The sequence below is a fragment of the Prionailurus viverrinus genome, chromosome D4, assembly GCF_022837055.1.
Source record: "Prionailurus viverrinus isolate Anna chromosome D4, UM_Priviv_1.0, whole genome shotgun sequence".
NCBI lineage: Eukaryota > Metazoa > Chordata > Mammalia > Carnivora > Felidae > Prionailurus > Prionailurus viverrinus.
In genome coordinates this window covers 42,731,350-42,754,779 of record NC_062573.1, presented here as the reverse complement: position 1 = coordinate 42,754,779, position 23,430 = coordinate 42,731,350, and the positions used below count along the sequence as shown (strand labels likewise).

Sequence of the window (23,430 nt, the reverse complement as noted above, 5' to 3'; positions counted from 1 at the left end):
CAGGTATATAGTTCTGCTCTGTGCTGTCATTTAGGGATCTGGGTTCTTTCCATCCTGTTTGTTTCTATTTTTTTTTTAAGTTTATTTATTTTGAGAGAGAGAGAGAGAGAGAGAGAGAGAGAGAGACAATGAGAGATGGTGAGGGAGAGAATCCCAAGCAGTCTCCTCACTGTCAGCCCAGAGCCCGATGTGGGGCTTGAACTCACGAACCATGAGATCGTGACCTGAGCTGAAATCAAGAGTTGGATGCCTAACTGACTGAGCCACGCAGGTGCTCTGTCCCGTTGATTTGAGGCGGCAGGTGGCAGTTGGATTTCAAAGCTTTTGAAGCAAGAGCTGAAGCTAGGGTTGACTCTCTAGGAAGTATCAGGGTTTAATACTGGGTGACAAAATACAATCCCAAGGCCAGATTCTAGACAGCATGTGTAAAAGCAGTTAGGGACCAACAAGTGGTAGATGAGAAGCTATGCAGGCAATAGACCTCAATAGCGGATTGCAAAGCAAGGTGCATGGGTGAAAAGTACAGACAGTTTTTTTTTTCCTTCTTTAAAAAGCAGGGCGAAGCAATTAGGAGGGATTAGAGTATACCCCTGAGCCACAGTCTTGACAAACTTGTGAGAGCGGCTCAAATATATTGATGGTGCCATCAGCTTTTGTCTATGCTGTTAAGAGTAACAAAAAATCGTCACATATATGGTTTAAATCCCCAGGGTGACAGTTCTGTAGCTTCATTTGAGGGAGAAAGAAACAATACATACATAACTGAGAGTTGGAATAGTCGCTAAAGACTTGGAAAGTCCTCCTAGATTTTGCGTCTCTGAAGCACAGGGTCCCTTTAATGTGAACGAAGTATATATTTTTATCAGTCTGCTAATGTAAACTGGCTTCAGGAGTGTACTTTCAGTAGCCTTGATTTGACCTACATTGCCGCCGTGAGTCCTTCCCATAAAGGAATCTGGTGGTGAAGAGTGCTCAAAGTTGTCTTTCTCTGTGATCATCAGATCCCTCCAGCCCCCGCATCCCGTTCCCAACCACCCTACATAATCCCTCTGGCGGATTCCCGTAGCAAGTGTGAATATAATTAGATCTTTCACTTTCCAGATTGTGCATGCCATTTGAAGTTGGACGCTCAACACCTTTGCGTGATAGATGGTTGTATATGTTTGTATCCTAGAGAAACTATGGAGAAACTTGAAAACCTAAAGTGCTTTGTCTACCTGCTGCTCCTTTATTACCTCTAGAATGCAGTTGATAGATTTCTTTTCTAATTTTTTTATACCTTAAAAAAAAATATTTATTTGAGAGAGAGAGAGAGAGAGGGAGCCAGAGTGTGAGCTAGGGACGGGCAGAGAGAGAGGGAGACACAGACAGGCTCCAGGTGCCGAGCTGTCAGCGCAGAGCCCGATGTAGGGCTCACACGTAAACTCACGAACCGTGAGATCATGACCCGAGCCACAGTTGGATGTTCAACCGACCCAGGTGCCCCTATAGATATATTTTCTTGGAAGTCTTCTGATGCTGCTGGAACACCGTGGCAGATCAGGTGATAATTGCTTAAGTTAAGCAAATGCTTTGATTCACTTGGAACTTGAAGGCCTTATTAAAAATTCACTTTCTGATTTAGATTTAGGGCCAAAAGGCACAATGACAGGTTGGAGATAAATCTTTTCAAAGCAAACACTTTTTTTGTCACATGTGGTTTATGGAGCATATCGTGAGTGGTTTCCTTTTAGTAAAGAGTGTCCCGGTAAGACGTAATATATAAATTGTTTTCCTTAACGTATTAAATGCCCAAGGGAAGTTGAGATTAAAAGTAGGACCCAAGTGGGGCGCCTGGGTGGCGCAGTCGGTTAAGCATCCGACTTCAGCCAGGTCACGATCTTGCAGTCTGTGAGTTCGAGCCCCGCGTCGGGCTCTGAGCTGATGGCTCAGAGCCTGGAGCCTGTTTCCTATTCTGTGTCTCCCTCTCTCTCTGCCCCTCCCCCGTTCATGCTCTGTCTCTCTCTGTCCCAAATATAAAAATAAACGTTGAAAAACAAAAATAAAAAAAAAAAATAGGACCCAAGCTAGACTACCAGTGCTAAAGCAAGCATTATGTACTCTTGTTTTTTGAAATTCCCTAAGAGGATATGATGTTCTGATACCCGGAAAGGCCACATGGTTGTGATTAACCTTGAAATCCAAGTCTCTGGCAGATGAAAGACACTTGGAGCTTGCAGCCCAAGGATAGCAAATCAAGGATGATATCAAATCATAATGCAGCTTGGGTAGTGGTTTTTAGAATGGCTGGCAGCTGTTTATTAGGAAGGATCCCGTTGCCATAGATTTTAAAAGTGTGTTTTCATTCTCTGGCGTGTCACACGAGTGTTAGGGCTTCTTTTGTAAACTTTAGCTCTTCGTCATCTCTACTTAGGTAACCTTGATGAAACGGCCCTCTTTTACTCTGTCGGCCTGCCTCCTGCACACAGAGTCATTCTTTCTGTAAGGGTTGGCTTTTTCACTGCATAAGAAGCTATTAGCCTTACCAGCCGCTCATCGGTCCCCAAAGCATTTTGGAATTTCACCATTCGGGGCCTGGATCAGAGAGGGTAACCACACATTTTCTTCTAGTTAGCTCTATGGCTGTTCACACGTGGGTAAGTCTATTCTGTGATACGTTTCTAAGCGTCTGCTGCTCTGGAGAGTCTAAGGTGTACTTTCTACCGAGTTGGAGCATCAGAAATCTGTACTTGGATTCCATTAGCTGGGGCTGTTTTGCTGAATCATATGGTGTGTTATCCCGATGGTTTTATTCAGGGTTTTCTTTTTTTTTTTTCTTTTTTTCTTTTTTTTTTTCTTTTTTTTTTTTTCTTTTATTTTTGGGACAGAGAGAGACAGAGCATGAACGGGGGAGGGGCAGAGAGAGAGGGAGACACAGAATCGAAACAGGCTCCAGGCTCTGAGCCATCAGCCCAGAGCCCGACGCGGGGCTCGAACTCCCGGACCGCGAGATCGTGACCTGGCTGAAGTCGGACGCTTAACCGACTGCGCCACCCAGGCGCCCCCAGGGTTTTCTTTAAGAAAGAAGTAATATAAAATTCCCTTTAGCTTACGTTATTGGCAGTATTGCTTATTATATCACTCTGTACTGCCCAGATAAAGCCTCATCTGACAAATTTCCTTGAGGTTAGAAGTATGAAAAAGATTGTTTTCTTTGATAAAAGGTACTTTCCTGCCCATCTTTTACACAATAAAAGGTGTGTAAGTTACCTTATTTGTATATTTACTTGTGCCTGGGAGCACAGGGCCAAATCTGAATGTCAATTTTAGCAATTGTGTCAGTAAATTTTATAAATTAATTAAAAAAATTGTCATTATTTAAGCCAGGAGTCAGCAAACTGTGGCCCACTGTCCTCCTGTTTTTGTAAATAAAATTTTATCATAGCACAGCTCTGGTCGATATGGCTGCTTTCAGGCTACAGTGGCAGATGTGAGTAGTTGCTATCTGACCCTTATATTTATGTATCTTTATAATGTTTTCTTTATTTTTGAGAGTGAGAGTGTGAGTGGAGGAGGGACAGGGAAAGAGGGAGACAGAAGGTCTGAACTGGGCTCTGCGCTGACAGCGACAGATGCGGGGTTTGAACTCGCAAACCGTGAGATCGTGAACTGAGCTGATGCTGGACGCCTAACCAACTCGGCCACGCAGGCACGCCGCTACCTGACCCTTTAGAAAAGAATATTTCCAATCCTAATGCAATTAGTCACATGATGGTGTTCGTCAGCCCAAATACTGCAAGAATATGAAACAAGGTGACTATTACAAGATGTGGCTACTGGAGAGAGGCTTGACAGAAAAAGATGTGCTATGAAAGAAATTTCATCTTTAAATAGAGGGAACATATAGAGAAGGGTATTTTATGCAGGCAAGAACAGCGTAAGGAAAATTCCTCAGGAATGAGCACGTGGGACTAATTTGAGAAGTGTTGTGGCCAGATCGGAAGCAGACAGCAGTGAAATTGAAGGTGACCCGGGGAAATGGTTGATGGAGGTCTTCAAAGCTCAGAATCCGGGGCGCCTGCGTGGCGCAGTCGGTTAAGCGTCCGACTTCAGCCAGGTCACGATCTCGCGGTCCGGGAGTTCGAGCCCCGCGTCGGGCTCTGGGCTGATGGCTCAGAGCCTGGAGCCTGTTTCCGATTCTGTGTCTCCCTCTCTCTCTGCCCCTCCCCCGTTCATGCTCTGTCTCTCTCTGTCCCAAAAATAAATAAAAACGTTGAAGAAAAAAAAATAAAACGTTCAAAGCTCAGAATCCGAATCTGCATTGAGTCTGACAGGCTAGTGAGACCCCCCGCTCTGAATTCTTCGCAGGGAAATGATGGGATGGAAATCACGTCGTAGGACAGTGAACCTGACAGCAGCGTAAGGGATGCGATCGTGCGTGGAGATCCCGAGACCACGCAGTTAGTGAAGGAAGCCTAGCGTGAGGAACTGAGGCGAGGAGGGTAGAAACGGGGAGGAGAGGCAGGCTGTGAGGTGCTGGGAGGGAGGAAACCGACTCTGATTGAGTGGATGTAGAGGATGGTAGCAAAGAAACTCGAGAGAGGGAAACTGAGAAACGTGGGACCGAAATGGGAAACTTTTTTTTTTTCAACGTTTATTTATTTTTGAGACAGAGAGAGAAAGTGGGGGAGCAACAGAGAGAGAAGGAGACACAGGATCCAAAGCAGGCTCCAGGCTCTGAGCTGTCAGCACAGAGCTCGACGCAGGGCTCGAACTCACGATCCGTGAGTTCGTGACCTGAGCCAAAGTTGGACACTCAACCGACTGGGCCACCCAGGTGCCCGTCTCTGGCTTTATTATTATTATTATTATTATTTTATTTTATTTTATTTTATTTTATTTTTTTCCAGTTGCTATCTTTGTAAGAGAAGGCAGGGAAGTATTTAGCTACATGACTGGGCTCTGGGAGTTTCTAGGAAGGAAGAGAGCACAAGGAGCTTGGGAGCAGGAAGATGGGATGCAGGAAGTGCAGTGGACAGAGGAGCAGGAGTCCGTGGAGCAGAGTTTCCCAGTGTTTATCCCAAGAAAGAAAGGCTGGCTGTATAGATTGTTAATGGATATTTCTAGAAAAAAGGGTGCCATGATCAGATAAGTTTGGTAAGCTCTGGGTGAAGCAAAGTTTATCAGCCTTCTTGCTTTAGAAATTCCGAGATTCTATAATTAATGTGTATCATCATTTATATCTTCAACTAAGATCTGTCTCTCCAGTTATAGATTCATGTATCCAACTTTCCACCCACCATCTCCATTTGTATATCTGTTAGACACCTGAAACTTACCTGTTCAGAATGAAACTCCCAGTCTTTGCCCACAAAACTTGTTTCCCTATGTCAGTTGATGGGGACTCCATCTTTTCCTTTAGTAAAAAAAAATGTCATGGTAAGTGATGTATACATTTTTTGCCCTAAATTTTGCTTTTTTTTTTCTTTTGAGAGAGGGAGAGGGTGCAAGTGAGTGAGGACCAGAGATAGAGAGAGCGCGAGAGGAGAGAGAGAATCCCATGAAGGGTAAAGAGAGGGGGAGAGAGAGAGAGAGAGAGAGAGAGAGAGCATGCAAATGAGCGAGGGTCAAAGAAAGAGAGAGAATGGGACTCACCCAAAGCAGGGCTTGTGCTCACCTGATGCGGGGCTCGAACTCACCAACCGTGAGATCATGACGTGAGCTGAAGTCCGATGCTTAATGATTGAGCCACCCAGGCGCCCTAAATTGTTTGGTTTAATGTATAAAATGCCCAAAGAAATGGAGATTAAAATTAAAGGTGCTCAGATCAAAAACTTTGGAGTCATCTCTGAACCTTTCCTCTATACTCTCATGCAATCATTAGCCACAACCACATTGCCCTCCCTTCAATTATATCTCGAATCTGAGCATTTCTTTTTTTTTTATTTTTAAAAAAAAATTTTTTTTTTCAACGTTTATTTATTTTGGGGACAGAGAGAGACAGAGCATGAACGGGGGAGGGGCAGAGAGAGAGGGAGACACAGTATTGGAAACAGGCTCCAGGCTCTGAGCCATCAGCCCAGAGCCTGACGCGGGGCTCGAACTCACGGACCGCGAGATCGTGACCTGGCTGAAGTCGGACGCCCAACTGACTGCGCCACCCAGGCGCCCCTGAGCATTTCTTACTTTAAGTGATTCTGTTAAAATCTAACCACTTTTCCCCTGTAGTAGCTTCCTGTTTCACTCAGGATAGATACATCTGTCCTACTGGTGATCTACCAGACCTCTTATGATCTGTCTTCTCATTGGCTTTCTGATTTCCCGTTCTCTTCTGCCGTCATCCACTCCTGACTCCTTTCTTTGCTCTTTCTAGACCGAACCTTAAGCACTTTATGGGCTTTGGGCTTTTGCACTCACTGTTTACTGTGCCTGTGACACTCTTCCCCTAGACATCTGTATGGGTTACTCACCGAATGTCAGACTCTCTAGATGAGACTGGCCCTGACTACCATATTTATTTTTTATTTTTTTAATTAAAAAAAAATTTTTTTTTAATGTTATTTATTTTTGAAGGAGAGAAAGACAGAGCATGAGCAGGGGAGGGGCAGAGAGAGACACACACACAGAATCCGAAGCAGGCTCCAGACTCCGAGCTGTCAGCACAGAGCCGGACGTGGGGCTCAGGCTCCTTAACCCTGAGATCATGACCTGAGCTGAAGTCGGAGGCTTAACCCACTGAACCACCCAGGTGCTCCTCTGACTGTCATATTTAAAATAGAAAGTATTTCTGTAATATTCTAAGCTCCATGAGTATAGGGATTTTTGTCTGTTTTGTTTCCCGTGGTCACCAAAGCACCCAGAACAGTGCCTGACACCAAATAGACAGTCACCTAATAAGTACTTGTTACATGAGTGAATGAAAATCCAAGGTGGGAATATATGTTCCTTACAAAATCTTTTCAAAGTTTTTTTATTTTGAGAGAGAGGGAGAGTTCATATAGGTCGGGGAGAGGCAGGGAGAGGGAGAGAGAATCCCAGGCGGGCTCCACACCGTCAGCTCAGAGCCCAACATGGGGCTCGATCTCATGAACCTGTGAGATCACAACCTGAGCTGAAACCGAGTCGGATGCTTAACCCCTCACTTAAACGCCTGAGCCAGTCACCCCTACAAAATCCTTTTTTTTAACCCTCTTGGCATATCCTGTATTTCTCAGGGACACACTTTGGGGAATTCTGTTCTGATATCTTACAGAATTCAAACGAGCAGAAAATTCCAAGAAAGAGGAGACAGACACATCTGGAAGTTGAAGAAATTTTGAGCTGAGTGAAACTAATGGATAGATTTTGATAGGGGGCATAATTTGCAGTCTGAGAATAAGCTGTTTCAGTGCTGTGAAATGTCTAATTCAAGGGAGTTAAGTTGGACCGAGATGTTGAAGAAGAAGGCTAGGATAAACGATCGCTTCAGAGAATTTAGCCTTGGAAAAAGGGGACGAAAGTAGTTACAGCCACGGGTTCAACACAAGGCGCCGACGTTTGTGAGACCAGCAGAGCTTGGTTTGATGGCCTGTTATTTTTATAAGGTAATCTGGAGTACCTGCATTAAAAATTTTTTTTTAAATTTTTAATTATTATTTTTAGTTATATTGTAATAAATAGGTGAGCTAAAGCAATTTATTTTTCAAAGTAGTGTAATTTGGTGGGTTTAGTGCTGTATGGACTGGATAAATTGAGATCCTTAGGAAATCCTGTCAGTAGTTTCACCACCTTGCCCTCCTGCATCTTTTTTTGTATGCTTGAAAACTATTTTGTCTTTTTCTCTCCTCTCCTCTCCTCTCCTCTCCTCTCCTCTCCTCTCCTCTCCTCTCCTCTCCTCTCCCTTCTTTCCTTTTTTCCTTTTTTCTTTCTTTTTTTTTTTTTTGACAGCCCAGTAGGAATGAGAGGTGTGATGTAAATATTAAAAGTTGGTGCTAATTGCTTGCTCTTTTAGCAGACGAGCAATCTGTTTCATTGTGTGAGTTTCTGGGTCATTTCTATACTTCCTGCGAGAAGCTCACTTAGGCATTACACTTGTCACTAGCGGTTGGATTAGTGCTTAAATGAAAGCTTGTGGTACAGTTTAAACAGTTTTGGGGAAGTTCGAGTCTTTCTCCCTTGGAAGTTTTGATCCATGAAAGAGTTTCTATTTTAAACATGTGGTTGAACTTTTAAAGTCACGTTATTTGGGCTCGAGCTTTTGGAGTTTTTGTTTGTTTGTGTGTTTGTTTTCATAGCGCGAATTAATCTGTTTCAGGATTAGCTTTAATGGGGAAAACCAAGAGCGGTTGAGCATTATTGTTTACTTATAATCGTGGCATTTGTGGACTGAAGTCGTTGGTATGATTGTATGGCAACAATTACTCTGCAGAGCCCTATGCTTTATTTCCATTGTTGTCTTTGAAACGAATTGCTTTCATGTTATGTGAGGAGTAATTGCTTTGAACTCCTTTTCTGGACTAACAAGTATTCTTTTGTTTTGATTACAGAGTCTGCATGTATACCTGTAAGAGAATCTGAGAGAATAAAAAATGTCAGATGATATCAGGAAAAGGTTTGAATTTCCAAATTCTCTTATCCAATCACAGGTAATTTTTATTTATTTAATTATTTTTGCTTCATGGTAACAACTGAACCTTGCTGGTGGATTGTTGATGGAACTTTATCTTTTTAACATTAAATATTTTACTCCATAAGTAGGGATAATTATTATTTTATTAACTTTTACTTAAGTTAATTTGAAAATTTATATTGAGGGGCGCCTGGCTGACTCCATTGGTGGAGCACGTGACTCTTGATCTCGGGGTCATGAGTTCAGACCCCACGTTGGATGTAGAGATTACGTTAAAAAAAGAAAATGAGGGGCACCTGGGTGGTTCAGTCGGTTGAGTGTCCGACTTCGGTTCGGGTCATGATCTTGCAGTTTGTGGGTTCAAGCCCCGCTTTGGGCTCTGTGCTGACAGCTTGGAGCCTGGAGCCTGCTTCGGATTCTGTGTCTCTCTCTTTCTGCCCTTCCCCCACTCACACTCCATCTCTCTCTCTCTCTCTCTCTCTCTCTCTCATTCTCGCTCTCAAAAATAAACATTAAAAAAAATAAAATAATGGAATAAAATAAAAATTTGCGTGTGATGTAGGAGGGTAAATATTTGAAACTGACCAATCTCAGCTTCTATTTATTTCATACTTTTCTTATTAGACCTAATAAAACTTGGATTAACTAGGAGGCCCCTGAATCTGTATTATCTATCTATCTATCTATCTATCTATCTATCTATTTATTTTAGTCTATAATTAATTTTTGGGAATAGAAGCAAATGGCTATGCATCTACAGAGTATGAGAGATTAAGATTTGAAATGGTATATTTTACCCCTGGACGGCAATTAAGAATAAGAGATTTTGATAGGTAGTGACGTAAGTAAGTAAGTCACTTGGAGGAACAAACTTGATGTATGTACTAACGTAGGCAGGGGATGGTGACAATGTATTTTAGAGAGCTTTTCAGTTATTAGGGCTAAAACAAAAGTGGTTTTCTGGTCAGCCTTCCCCTAACCAGAAGCATTCTGGTTAGTCAAGATACCATAATAGCTTACTGTTTTTTCTTGTGAGAGCGAAGCCAAGGGGCCAGCAGAAGCCTGCCTGAAGACTGGAAGACACCCAGCGTCTGGGCTGCTTTCGACACTTAACTCCGGAGATGCCTGCTGTGGGAATTGACTTAGCTGGGTAGTGGGGAACCCTTCCATGAGGAGTAGAACACTCCTTATGCAAGATTCCCTTCTACCTGACTGGGTTGGAATCCTATCCTGTGCAGCACAGGTCCTTACCATGAAGAGGAAGATGATGGCGTGGAGGATCCCGTCCACAGTTTTTTGTTTCTCTGTGCCTGCAGCCCCTTCATTAGCATAGATAACCGAGAACCGCCTGTGTGTGTTACCGTTACATTAACTGCAAAGTGCACATGTATTGTTTCACCGAGGATGTCTCTTTATTCTATTATGGAAAACTTACGTAGCAGTATAGGGTCATTTATCCCTACTTTGTACTTTAAAATTTTGTTACTTCAAAATCAATTTAGCCTCTGTTCTCTGATTTGTTGGAAAGATACATAGACAGGCAAGAGGAAGAAGCTGAACCTGGTGGGCAGTGGGGGAATGTTTGTCAGGAAGCTGATATTCTTCTAGTCTTTTCTAAATGTGAACGGTGGCTTTTTTTTTTTTTTTAATTTAATTTAATTTTTTTTTTGGTCTCTGTTGTGTTTCACATTCATTTTATTTGGGTCTTGCAATTGTGCCCTGTTCTCTGTGAATACTTCTTATTGTTCTTTTGTAACCACTGCTCAGTGTTAGCACCATATTTCATTGATTCACACACATCTTTTCACATTTTAACGTCTTTGAAAATGGGTTGCATCTAGTAATTCGTGGCAGCAGTTGTTACACAGTTGGTGTGGCTTGCACAATTGTGAACTTGGCCACGATTTTCTAAATGAGTCTGAAAGGGCTCTTCTGTTAATAGAAAATCACAATTCTACATTATGAGGAGCATTATATAACATAGGTTTAATTGGCAGCCTTTTTTCCTTAGTGGTTCATAAAATAATGGTGCATCTTGCAGATGATGGCCAGTTACAGTCAATGAAATATGGTATATTTTGTAAATGGGCACCAAAACTGTTCACTGGTCTTCAGTTCTTGTTACTATTCCTTTCACTGGGAGGTAAGAGACAGTTAATTGATCTTAAACTTAATATTCATGTAAATGAGTGATTTATATTGCAAGACTGAGACCATCATGCGCTGAGGTCTTAAAGGATTTCCGATGTGTGAAATACAGAAAAGAAACAAAGGAGTGGGTGCTGTGTTTTTCTGCGCGCTTTTCCGGAGACTTAAGTGAGTGCAAGGCTGACAGGGATTCACAGGTGTATCATATGTTGGTCCAAGTGCAGGGTCAACACTTGGCTGGAGTTGGAAAGGTATTTCCCAGCCCGTGCACAGGGTGGCTGTCCTTGCTGCCAGCCCCCAGCTCTAAGACGGCGGTGCTGGGTGGGGCCAAAGAACTAGAATGGAGTTGCGGTGGTAGGAAAGAATGATATTTATGTACTTAAGTCATCATCCCTCCTATAAAAGTCTTAGATTTAATTTCGGGCTTTTTGACCAAAGCAGGATATGGGAAAGTTTCAGAGATTCATGAGGCCAAAAGCTTATTAAAGGGCTGAAACCTCTGAGAAAAATAAGAAAGAAATTAAATCACAGAGCCTAAGCGGGAGAGAACGGCGGCTGCGGGGGGGGGGAGACCTGTTGGCTCGGATCGGCGGCGTGGGCCACGATCATCAAGAGGGGGAGGAGTTTTCTCCATCTTCGTTAAGGGCATGATGAAGCACGATGGATTTCATGTAGATGCAAAAATGATTTCAAAAGCTGTGGAGTTTCTCATTTGTCTCCTGGTTTAAGTGGATGAAGCGATCTCGCATGACTTTTCAATACTAAGTGACAGCAATGTGAACTGAGAACCTGGCAATTTTCTTAACATCTGTGAACTGTAGTCTGCTTATTGGGATCAAAAGGCTTCCCTTGAGAGTTGTTACGAAGATGAGAAATCATGCCCGTAGAATTGCCTAATTCAGTGCCTTGCGCAGATCACGCGCTCAAACGAATGGGACTTGCCTGCCTGGCGCACGCGTGTTCCTATCAGCTAGTATCGATATGAGTTACCTTCAAAGGCACTAATTGGAGAGAACCTCTCACACAATGTATTTACTGATTATTTATTTATTTATTTATTTTTAAGGCTGTGGGTCATCTCATTGCTGCCGTCCTAAAGGAAAGTGGTTTTTCAGAAAAGATCCACCAATCCACAGACCAGGTCTGTATTCAACCTCGTGCTTGAGTTCTATGTGGATACTGCTGCCAGCCGCACATACGCACTTCTTTCGTTTCTCCCGGAGTTCAGGTCACTGTAGAAATGAGACGTTCGTTGCCTTGGTGGTTTTTTTTTTTTTTTTTTTTTCTTTTTTTTGGTTTGCCATGTTCTTCTTCCAAATGCTTGACAATTAAAAAATTTGTTACGACAGACTCCGGGAATGAGATGTGGAGTGGGGGTCGGGGGGTGAAGGGGAGTAGTCTGGTGACTGTTAGGGAAAAATAACCCCGGGTGAAATGAGGGTAGACATGGCCTTGGAGAATGCTGGTAGGATTACCTCTGAGGGCATATTTTTGTTTACCAGAGCAAGTGAATATAGAGGGGATCAATTTGGATGTGGGTGATTTCTTGTACTTTATGGTGGCCCAAGAAGGAGTTGTGCGTGGGAAAGGTCGGGCATCGGTACTTGGAGCTGGAGGATGCATGTCCGTACCATGCATAGGACAGGGGAATGCTGAGAGAGGAAGCCATGCTGAGCTTATACCGAGCTATATAGCACTTGGGTTTTGGTCACCTGGTGTTGTGTATTTCAACCTGACGGTTGGAAACTCCACTTAAGTAGGTGCTCTAAGGTAAACTCCGTGGAAAATACCGGTGATGGAAATAGGACAATGTTTCTCACAACTGAAATCCGTTGATTTACTTTCTCGCACGTGGCTTTTCCCCCCCCCCCCCCCACCTTGCGTTTGATCAGCTATTCCAGGTTACCCCTCTCCATAGCTTCCGCTGCCATGTCGAAATAAGCATAGAGGCAAACTTCTCTAATTGGCATTTGTCTGGCATTTGTGTGTAGTCCTACAAATTAGGTTTCCTGAGAACCCTGATCTTAATCCTGCCGATAATCGCATTATGTACTCTGAGATGATCTAGTGGTTTTACTTAAACGGCCAGGATTTATTGAATGTCAGATGCCTGTAACTAACTGTTTTCTCTTCTGTTAATAAATGAATGCTTACTTCCACGAGGGCATAGTATTACCTGAGGCAATGGTTTTTTATTCACTGATTTCGTTTTTCTGGCTTCTAATGGAGTAATGACATTTAGAACCCTTTGGTACTGGCTGTACAGGCGAATAAAATTTCCTTCTGAATAAAAGAAATGGAATATAAATATTTCTTTCCTGCTGTGACTATTAAAGAAATATAAATATTTCTTTCCTGCTGTTAGAGTGGGATCCTAAGACTGAAAAGGCTCCCAAAGCCAGCCACAGTGGGAAGTGGGCACAATATGATGTTGATTTTCATTCTTTGAGTTATTCTGTGGGAGCTGAATTTTTTTTTTCTCAGATTATACACTTTTCTAATAAGTTCTGTCCGAAGGCGGGAAAAATAACTTCGTTATGTGTTCTTTAAATACATTAAAAAACAAAAACAGCACCTCAAACCGCATGTAACTCTAAATGGGCTTAACCCATCATACATTCAAACGTGGATTCATCACGAGTAGTGAACCCCCTGGGGGTTGTTGGGTCGTGGGTTCCTGAGAAAGTTGTGAAAGCTAGAGTCTCTGCTTTTATAGGATTTTTCAAAATAAAGCACTTACATTGACTCCTGTGCCCTTCTGGTGCTTTTCTGTCAAAGATGACAGGTTCATAGCGTGCGGAGGCAAAAAGTCCATTTCTTTCCTGGCCAAAACGGTCTTCTCGGCTTCTGTTGGTCGCCGTGGGCGGGGCAACTTGGGGGTATCCTGTTTTACCTCCCTGCCTTCCCTCTGGGCCCACGTTAGACTCGAGTAAGTTGGGGCAGGGACATCGTTGGGGCGGGGTGGGGTGCATGGAGGTGGTAGAGTCTGGTGGTAGGAGAGCGGAAACACGTTCTGGAAATGTTACCGCACGTAGGGCTTGAAGCATAGGTATGATCTGGAGCACAGCGCAGACTAACTGCTGGACTGACATGGATGGTGGCTGGTCAGAGGGATTGGTTAGAGCCCGGCGCCAGAGTCCAGTCTTAGTTTTGATCTCCTGTTGGGTTCGTCGTGTTGCTCAGCCCCAAGTCATACGGCTTAGTTTGCACCAGATGAGAGCGAGCTGCTCTCTCCGAACGCATCCACTATCTCTCCTGGGGAGCTGACTTGAGTTTATTCTACAAATGGTGGGACAAGAGCACCATCTTTGTCGAGGGAAGGTAGCCTGCTGGGAACAAATTCGACGAACTGCGGGGGGGATTCTGTATGCTTTTGGCGCTTGTTGCAAGTGTCTTCTAATCACTGGTTTGATTTCAGACTCCGGCTTTGAACTTGCTGTGGGAGAAGTGTTGCGGTGATAATGCGGTGGTTCGAACGGCCTGCTGCGAGGCTCTGGTGGCACTCGTCGCCCAGGATCACGCAGAGTTCAGCTATGTGCTCAATGGGATACTCAACCTGATTCCGTCGACCAGGTCGTCTTTCCTTCCCTTTTGATCAGCGAAACACTTACATTTTTAGAAAACAGATTCACGAATTTGCCATTAAAGGTCCACAGTCACCCTACTTGCCAGTTGATTTTCTTTCCCTTCAAATGTCATGCTGTTGATATTTCGTAGGCACTGATTTAAACTCTATAGTTGTGGAATTTGTGGTCAGTTGCTGTCTGTAAGTTTCAGGGCTCTGCTTAAATGTGTCATTGCTTTAAAAAAATTTTTTTTAATGTTATTTTTTGAGAGAGAGAGAGAGAAAGACAGCGTGAGCAGGGGAGGGGCATAAAGAGAGGGGGGCAGAGGATCTGAAGTGGGCCCTGTGCTGACAGCAGAGAGCCTGGCGTGAGGCTTGAACCCATGGATTGTGAGGGGCGCCTGGGTGGCTCAGTCGGTTGAGCGTCCAACTTCAGCTCAGGTCATGATCTCGCGGTCCGTGAGTTCGAGCCCCGCATCGGGCTCTGGGCTGACGGCTCAGAGCCTGGAGCCTGCTTCCGATTCTGTGTCTCCCTCTCTCTCTGCCCCTCCCCCGTTCATGCTCTGTCTCTCTCTCTGTCTCAAAAATAAATAAACGTTAAAACAAAACAAAACAAAACATTAAAAAAAAAAAAAGAAATCATGGATTGTGAGATCATGACCCAAGCCGAAGTTGGACACTTAACTGACTGAGCCACCCAGGTGCCCTGTCACTGCTCTTTTTTTTTTTTTTCTTAAATGAAGAAAATAGCTAAGTAGTTTATAATTCACGAGTGCAGTGCAAATTCTTGACTTACATTAAGCAAGTAGGTTGCCCATAAGCAATACTACTCCCACGGTGGTAAAGTTTATATATTACTGGTAATATTTGGTCAGACTTTGGCTTTAGTACGTGAATTAGAAAATAATAGCACTGGGGCACCTGGCCGGCTCAGTTGTAAGAGCATGCAACTCTTGATCTTGGGGTCATGAATTCAAGCCCCACATCGGGGGTAGAGATTACTAAAAATATAAATAAAACCTGAAAAAGAAATAACAGCACGAATTTTTAAAAAAAGTATTTTGTGATTTAGACGTGTTTGCTCTGATTATCTCAAGTAAAGCATGTTTGGTGTTTTGAATTTTTGCTCTGACTGTACTTATTTATTTATTTTTTTAAGTTTATTTACTTATTTTGGGAGAGAGAGAGAGAGAGAGAGCGAGAGAGAGCCCCAACGTGTGCACCAGCACACGCACAGGTGCAAGCAGGGGAGGAGCAGAGAGAGGGGGAGAGAGAATCCCAACCAGCCTCCACGCCGTTAGCCGCAGAGCCTGGCACGGGACTTGAACGCATGAACCGTGAGATCATGACCAGAGCCGAAGTCAAGAGTCAGATGCTTAGCTGACTGAGCCACCCAGGTGCCCCTAGTGTGACTATATATTTATAGACTGACAATAATGGAGTCGAAAGTATTGAAAGGGGCATACAGCGTTCTGAGGTGGTCAAACAGGACCGTGTTGGAACCACATCGTGGAAGTCAGCGTCTCTCGTGGCACATTCCCTGAAAATGAGATGCCCCTCTTTGCTTCAAGAAATGATCTTCATCTGGATGTCTGCAGTTCTGCCTACTTTAAATCACTGGGGCGTCTGCTCCCTTCTCTTAGTTCTTACCCAGCCTCTCCCCTCCCTCTCTGTGGGGCTGCTTGTTCTCCCTGTTGTCCTCTGGTGTGAAGGCTGAGTAACCTCTGGCCCTTTAACTTTGCTTCGCAGATCTTATTTTGTTCCCTTAGATCCTCTCTTGGTATCTTTTTGGAACCTTGAGTTTTCCTTCTTTATCTTTCCTTCTTTCTTTTTCTTTATAGTGTGCCGCCTGTAGTTAGAAGTCCAAACTCTTCCGAGTGCTCTACACGCCCTTGCCCAAACTAGGGCCAGCCTTCTGTTCAGCCTGCGTGTCCTGCCACGAGCACTCCTCTCCGGCCGCACACAGGCCTTCCCTATTCCCTATTCTTGAGCTTCTGCATGAATGGGAAGGTTTCTTCCCGTTTTCCTTCTGATATTATGCCCTTCATGCCTCAAGGCTCAGTCCAGGCGTCCCTTCTCCTGCCTAGATACCTTCTCTCTTCCCAGCTGGGCTACTTGTTCTTTTGTAGTATATATATTTTTAAACCTGTATTTTTATGCTTAGCACATTTTTTGACAGTTACTGGATGATCATATATTTCTGAATAAGTAAGAATTTGATCGTGGCTAAAAATGTAATGATTTTCTATCTTTTTCCTCGTGTGAATGCTCACACATGCGCACCTACACATACCCTTCAAAAAGGAGTTAAAAGAAATTTTTTTTAATGTTTTTATTTATTTTTGAGACAGAGAGAGACAGAGCAAGAGCAGGGGAGGGGCAGAGAGAGAGGGAGACACAGAATCGGAAGCAGGCTCCAGGCTCCGAGCTGTCAGCACAGAGCCCGATGCGGGGCTCGAACTCACAGAGTATGAGATCATGACCTGAGCTGAAGTCAGACGCTCAACTGACTGAGCCCCCCAGGTGCCCCTAAAAAAGGAGTTTTGAGGAGACTTTTAAAACGTCAAGTTTTGGGGCACCTGGGGGGCTCAGTCGGTTGAGCATTCGACTTGGGCTCAGGTCATGTTCTCCCGGTTTGTGAGTTCAAGCCCCACGTTGGGCTCTCTGCTCTCAGCACAGAGCCCGCTTCTGATCCTCTGTCTCCCTCTCTCTCTGCTCCTCCCTCGCTTGCACTCTCTCAAAAATAAATAAAACATCAGGAATTTTATGTTTTAACGTGTCTCTCTTTTAACTTACTGGTTGATCTTAAGCAAGCCACCTAGATTTTGCCTTATGCTTTTTTTCAGATGCAGGTAATGGTATTTGTTTCCCCCTAAGTAGTTTTCACGAGCCTTAAAATTCATAAACATAAAATCTGCTTGCACTGTGTAGTTGTACTGTTTATATTCAAAAGTAAGTTACTAGCAGCTAAAGGGCCAGAGTGATGTCTCTGTTTACATAAGGGAGAATTAGAGCAGGTTAGATTATACCTTCTTTTTTTTTTTCTATTAAGATTATGTTTGTAAGTGATCTCTTCACCCAGCATGGGGCTTGAACTTACAACCCTGAGATCAAGAGTTGCATGCTTTACTGACTGAGCCAGCCAGGTGCCCCTGGAGATCATTTTTTTTTTTTTAATGTTTATTCATTTTTAAGAGAGACAGAGTGCGAGTGGGAGAGGGGTAGAGGGAGAGGGAGACACAGAATCCGAAGCAGGCTCCAGGCTCTGAGCTGTCAGCACAGAGCCCAATGCAGGGCTTGAACTCATGAACTGTGAGATCATGACCTGCGCCAAAGTTGGCCGCTTAACCGACTGAGCCACCCAGGTGCCCCTGGAGATGATTCTTTAACAAAAATAAAGTGCTTTCTAATTTTTCCAGCTGCATAGTATTCCATTGTATGCATGTGCCATAATTTACCAATTCCCCATTGTTGTCAATTATTATTATTATTATTTTTGCAATTACAGGCAATGCTTCAGTGAGTAATCTTATACATAAAGGTGTCCATTAGTTTTCAAGGGTCTTGGGAAATATGGTCAAGATATAGAAGAAAGCCTTGCATTTTACAGTAAGCAAATTTAGGAATCTTAACAATTGAAAGATCCTGGGGAAACATTTTTTTTCTTCAAAGTTTCTTATCTGAGAATGTTCCTAACTTATCAGCCACAAAGAGAAGTGAACAGGGTAGACCCTGAAGCTAACCGATTTAATTTTGGAATCAATTTTTTTTTTTTTTTAATTTTTTTTTTTTTTCAACATTTATTTATTTTTGGGACAGAGAGAGACAGAGCATGAACGGGGGAGGGGCAGAGATAGGGAGACACAGAATCGGAAGCAGGCTCCAGGCTCCGAGCCATCAGCCCAGAGCCTGACGCGGGGCTCAAACTCACGGACCGTGAGATCGTGACCTGGCTGAAGTTGGACGCTTAACCGACTGCGCCTCTCTTGGTATCTTTTAAGGCGCCCCTAATTTTGGAATCAATTTGGTGATGAAATGTGTTATATAAGTGCTATTTTTTTTTCATTGTTGCCAGTAGAGATAATAATTGTTTTTCAAGAATTTTTTCATTTATTTCAAGTAGCAGAGCTTTGTGGTTTGTAGTGATTACAAAGACTATACTTTGCATTGTTTATGTCTTAAGAAAAAAAAACAACAAAATGGGAAGCAAATTTAAGAAATTAAATTTAATTTAATTAAAAACAGGAGACCGAAACAGCCTCTGCCTTCAAATGCTGTTCCAGGAATTTTCTGACACAGAAAACCATCTTTTTGCTGTGCAAATGGAAGCAAAAGAAAACTGGGGCACTGGTACTTATATGGCACAAAATAGACTTTAAAATAAAGACTATAACAAGAAACAGAGACGAACACTATATAATGATAAAGGAGACAATCCAGCAGGAGGATGTAACAATTATAAATATTTATGCACCCAACACGGCAGCACCTAAATATATAAAGCAACTATTAATAGACATAAAGGACTGTAACACCCCACTTGTAACATTGGACAGGTCGTCCAGACAGAAAATCAACAAGGGAAACAGTGGTTTTATTTAAAAAAAATTTTTTTTTTAACGTTTTATTTATTTTTGAGACAGAGAGAGACAGAGTATGAATGGAGGAGGGGCAGAAAGAGAGGGAGACACAGAATCGGAAGCAGGCTCCAGGCTCTGAGCCATCAGCCCAGAGCCCGATGCGGGGCTCGAACTCATGGACCGCGAGATCGTGACCTGAGCTGAAGTCGGACGCTTAACCGACTGAGCCACCCAGGTGCCCCATCAGTGGTTTTAAATGACACATTGGACCAGACGGACCTAACGGATGTATCTAGAACATTCCATCCAAAAACCGTGGAATACACATTCTTTTCAAGTGCACATGGAACATTTTCCTGAGTAGATGGCCATGTTAGGCCACAAAACAAATTGCAGTGAATGAAAGATTAAAATCCTGTCCTGCGTCTTTACTGACCACAACAGTACAGAACTGGAAATAACAAACAAACAAACATACCCAAACCTAAAAAACGCCACTATCTTTATCTTTGGGATCTCAAAGCAGGAATGACTTTGTCATTTCCCTGTGCTTCTTGGCTGAGACATTTTGGATCTTCAGTTTCCGGTATTTAAATGTCTACTTGTTTCTGGATTTCTCTTCTTAAATAGAGGTTTATCAGAATCTAGAGGTACCCTGGGAACAGTGCCCCTCAGTAATTGCTCAGCTTTGATGTAGAACAATAATTCTACAATGTTCTCTTTTCTTTTTGCCTACTTGCTAGGCTGGCAGCCTTTAGGAACTGAGAGAGAGATTGAGAGAGGGAGTAAGTGAGGCAGAGTAAGAAGCAGCCTTCTATCGAATAGATACTTTAGAGAATGTAGCTTCTGGAGCTTTCTCAGCATTGCAGTGAATGTTGAAATGTGCAAGGAAAGATGGAAGGAAAAGTCAGTGAGGTCATCGCTCCCCGCCTTCTAACCTGCTCCTGGGCCCTTTGCGAGACTAGTCTGTAAAATTCCCTTGGAACATGTCTGGAAACCCTCCCTGCTCCCTCCACCAATTCAACCTGCAATTTGAGAAACATTGGTCTAGAGCCTGCTCCATTGTATAGTCTAACTTTGAAAAAGACTTGACGTTTGTCAAACTCTGGTTGTCTAAATTTTAGGGAGTGGCTGGGAAAGCGTCTGGCTCTATTTGAGAGACTGTTTCCTTCAAAGGAATAGTTTGATGTCTAAGAGTGTTCTCGGTTCAAAGCTGAGGCAACATGAAACACTTGTAAACTAAACTAGTTTTTATAGCTTCTGTAAACAAAGAAATGGATTTAAGAGGTCTAAAATGTTCTTTTAATCAGTAAGGAAATTTGGAAAAAAAATTATTCCCTAGCGAGGGTGAAGGAAAGAAGGGGGACCACAAAGGAAGCGCAGTAAGGAAATCATTATCACCGGTTAGATGTGAATTTTGAAACTAAACAAAACTGAAATTAAAGTGAATGATACATGGTAGCGTGTGCTTTTCTTGTCTCTTAAGGCACTGCTTGTTTTCAGTTTCGATTGTTTTAGGGTTTGTTTGTTTTTGTTTTTACATTGAATTTGTCCTGAGATAAAGATTCTCAAAGCAAGGAGTTTTTCCATTTTTCTGTTCTTAGGTCCCTCCCTTCCTCCCTTAACTGCACTCGCTTCTAGAAAGCTCATGCAGCCATTGTCATAGTTGCTTAGTAACGGGACTGTGCATAAAAACTGTATTCTCCTGTGGAACCAGGTATTCAGTTTTTGATCTTGAGATGTCACGACAGCCCGTAATTTCAGTTCAGGTGCTTCCCCAACCCCTTCCTTCTTTTAAAAACGTGTTTGGTAGGATGGTTATGCTCTAGATAAACTAGGCTAGCCTTTGATTTATGTGCCTTTTGTGCTTTTAAATGGGCAGACACCTGCAGTTTATGCATTTCGGGAAAATAAAGTGTGCTAAGGTATGAGAGATGAAAGTCTGTTTTCTGAGATCCCGAAAGCAAAGTCTACTTTTTCAGTGAAATCTTGCATAGAATATTAAAAATGCCCACGGTGGTCCTGAGTAAAGGTGATGGATTCAGTGAGTCTTTGATCATGGATTGATGAAGGTCCAAATTGGTTAGAAATGATTCTGAGAACTATTGGGAGTATTGAGGGTAATTTAATGAGAGAAATTCTTGTCTCTCAGGGTCTTCTCTTTTATTGATGACTCTCTTCCTTGGGAAACTTATTTGTCTTGTGCTTTTGTAGGAAATAGCTAGCAACTGAGGACACACGGTATTCATCTCTTGTGTTCTTGAAGCGTTTCCGTACTATTTAGCGTCTTTGTTTTTATTTTATTTGGCAGGAGAAGAAGAATCAAGGAAGGAGGACTTTATGAGGTTCCCCAGGGTTTAAGGGGTACAGTCATCTGTGCTTTCATCTGTAGTTGGGGCATCAGAGTATTTCTCTTGAATTTGAGATGGTTTCAGGTTTATATCTCCCTGATATCATTGCTCATTTAGCTCTTATCTGAGAGTGACAGAATCCCTAGACCATGTCTGTTTCCCCATCTTGTCCCTTAAATATTCCTGTGAGCAGCTCAGCTTGTTTCCAGATGTTTTCCTTTTCTTCTTTCCAATCCTTTTCCTTTCCCTAAAATCCCCAAACCTCTCTCAGCTTGCAGCTCGTAACCAGAAAAGTGATTCCAGTTACTTTTCTCATGTAGGACATTCTGCCCTATTTCTTTTCAACTTCCTTGATCTGGTTGAAGGCTTTGTCACAAATCTTCCATTGTAAGAGTCATATGTTTGTGCTAAGATGTTTCTAGGTGATTTAAGAAAAGCAACTACTGTAACACATGTCACTTTTATAGTGGGAAAAGGCTTCATAAGGAATCAGGCTGTTTTCTGGTACTGAGAAGACAAATGAGTTCCCCGAGCAAAAAGTCAATAGCATTATATTCTTACATTTTTTTTTTGGTTTTATTTTGTTATTTATTCAAGCATGGGTTCCCCAGAACTGTTTTTGATTTCCTTCCTTTCTTCCTGGTCTTCTTTGTCTCTCTCTCTCTCTCTTTCTCTCTTTTCTCATATAATTTTGTAACGAATTTAGAAAATGATTTGATCATTAATCTAATGTTTAGCGTTCTCTTATTTGCTGGTGACTTACTGAGCTTAAGGCTGACCAATTTTCCTTTCTGGTTAAAAAAAGGGACTTGGCCACATGTGTACCATTTGTTCCCGATGTGCCCACGGATGCCCCCTTCAGAGATAATTTGGGCCATTCGTTTCGACCCAGACCCTTGTTATTCTCATCCCTGGTCAAAAAATTAGTATGGCTACTTCCTTGTACCTCGTATTTGGAATATTTCAAAAGCAAAGAACCAAGCGTACTTGAGGTATTTCCCAAAGGCGACTGAGCACACATGAGCAGTGTTTAATGTTGTAATCAAATCAACCCCAAACAGAGGAAACCTGATGTATGCTATTCATATGCACACTAGTAATTGTGCTGTATTTACCTAGAGAGATATTTACCTAGAGAGAAGCAATTTTCGCGGGTGGTTTTAATTACTATAGTTTGTACAGCTTGACCAAAAATGTTTTCCTTTCTGTCTTATTTATTTCTTTGTAATACTCAACATCATTGCTGACCCACACACCCCTCTCATTATAGGATCTGGGTCTTGGCTCTCATGCCATTGAAAATTGAGGTTCCTCTTGTGCATTGCCTCTTACCACTGTGCTTGTAGCTCAGGCCAGAAGTTTCTGTTGCTCTTGCTTAGAGGGTTCTTGAGTCAATTCAGCTTTTCCTGGCACCTTCCCAAGGAAGAGCTTGGTCCAGCTGGCCTTTACTGAAGGACTTTTAGAAGCAGGTTACTGAGTATGTTAGGACTCTTTGGGCTACAAGTTACAGAAAACCACTTGAACTAATTTGAGCATAAAAGGGTGACTTTTATCTTTTTTTTTTTTTTTTTTTAGTAAAAGAGTGTCCCATAAGACCCAAGAACAGGGATGCAGCCAAGCCTCAAAGCGCATTGAATACAGGCTGTGTGTTTCTCCCCCTTTACTGCAGACCGAGTTTCTCTGCCTCTAATCTACAGGGCACAACCTGCTCCTGGGTTAATATTTCTCACGTATGAGAGGCAGCCAGACTGAGGTTGGCCGCAGTTACAGATGTCCAAGGACCAGTGTGCATGAGATGTTCCCTCTGGACCAGTCAGGTCTGCCGGGGGCTATATATTAGTTTCCTAAGGCCGCTGTTACAAATGACCACAAACTTGGTGGCTTTAAGTAACGTAAATGTGTCATTTCACAATTCTGGAGGCTAGAAGTCCCAAAGCAAGGGAGTCTGCAGGATTGGGTCCTTCTGGAGGCTGGGAGTATGTGTTCCCTTTCTCTCTCTTAGCTTCTGGTGGCTGTTGCAACCTTTGGCGTTCCTCGGCTGGTGGCTGTATAACTCCAGTCTCTGCCTCTGTCTTTTTAAGACCTTCTCCTCCGTGTGTCTGTCTCTCCTATCTCTGCTCTCCCTCTCCTTTTTCTTAAAAGGACACTAGCCATTGAATTTAAGGCCCACCCAGAATCATCTGATCTCCAGATCTTGAT

General features: G+C 42.9%; 1 protein-coding gene across 9 annotated transcripts in view; it reads left to right on the top strand.

Annotated features, from left to right (window-relative positions):
- Window positions 1-23,430, top strand: part of FOCAD (focadhesin) — a 313,853-nt gene that overhangs the window by 23,601 nt on the left and 266,822 nt on the right. For 7 of the 9 annotated variants that reach the window (XR_007146086.1, XM_047828975.1, XM_047828979.1 and 4 more), the window contains 3 exons: window positions 8,505-8,603; window positions 11,802-11,876; window positions 14,154-14,308. Coding sequence is in view for 8 of the 9 variants with exons in the window: in XM_047828975.1 (XP_047684931.1) it covers window positions 8,547-8,603; window positions 11,802-11,876; window positions 14,154-14,308 (287 nt within the window). In the remaining variant the exon portion in view is untranslated. Of the gene's footprint in view, window positions 1-2,613; window positions 2,637-7,541; window positions 7,563-8,504; window positions 8,604-11,801; window positions 11,877-14,153; window positions 14,309-23,430 lie in introns of those variants that run through there. The other 2 variants (XM_047828981.1, XM_047828980.1) reach the window with 2 other exon arrangements.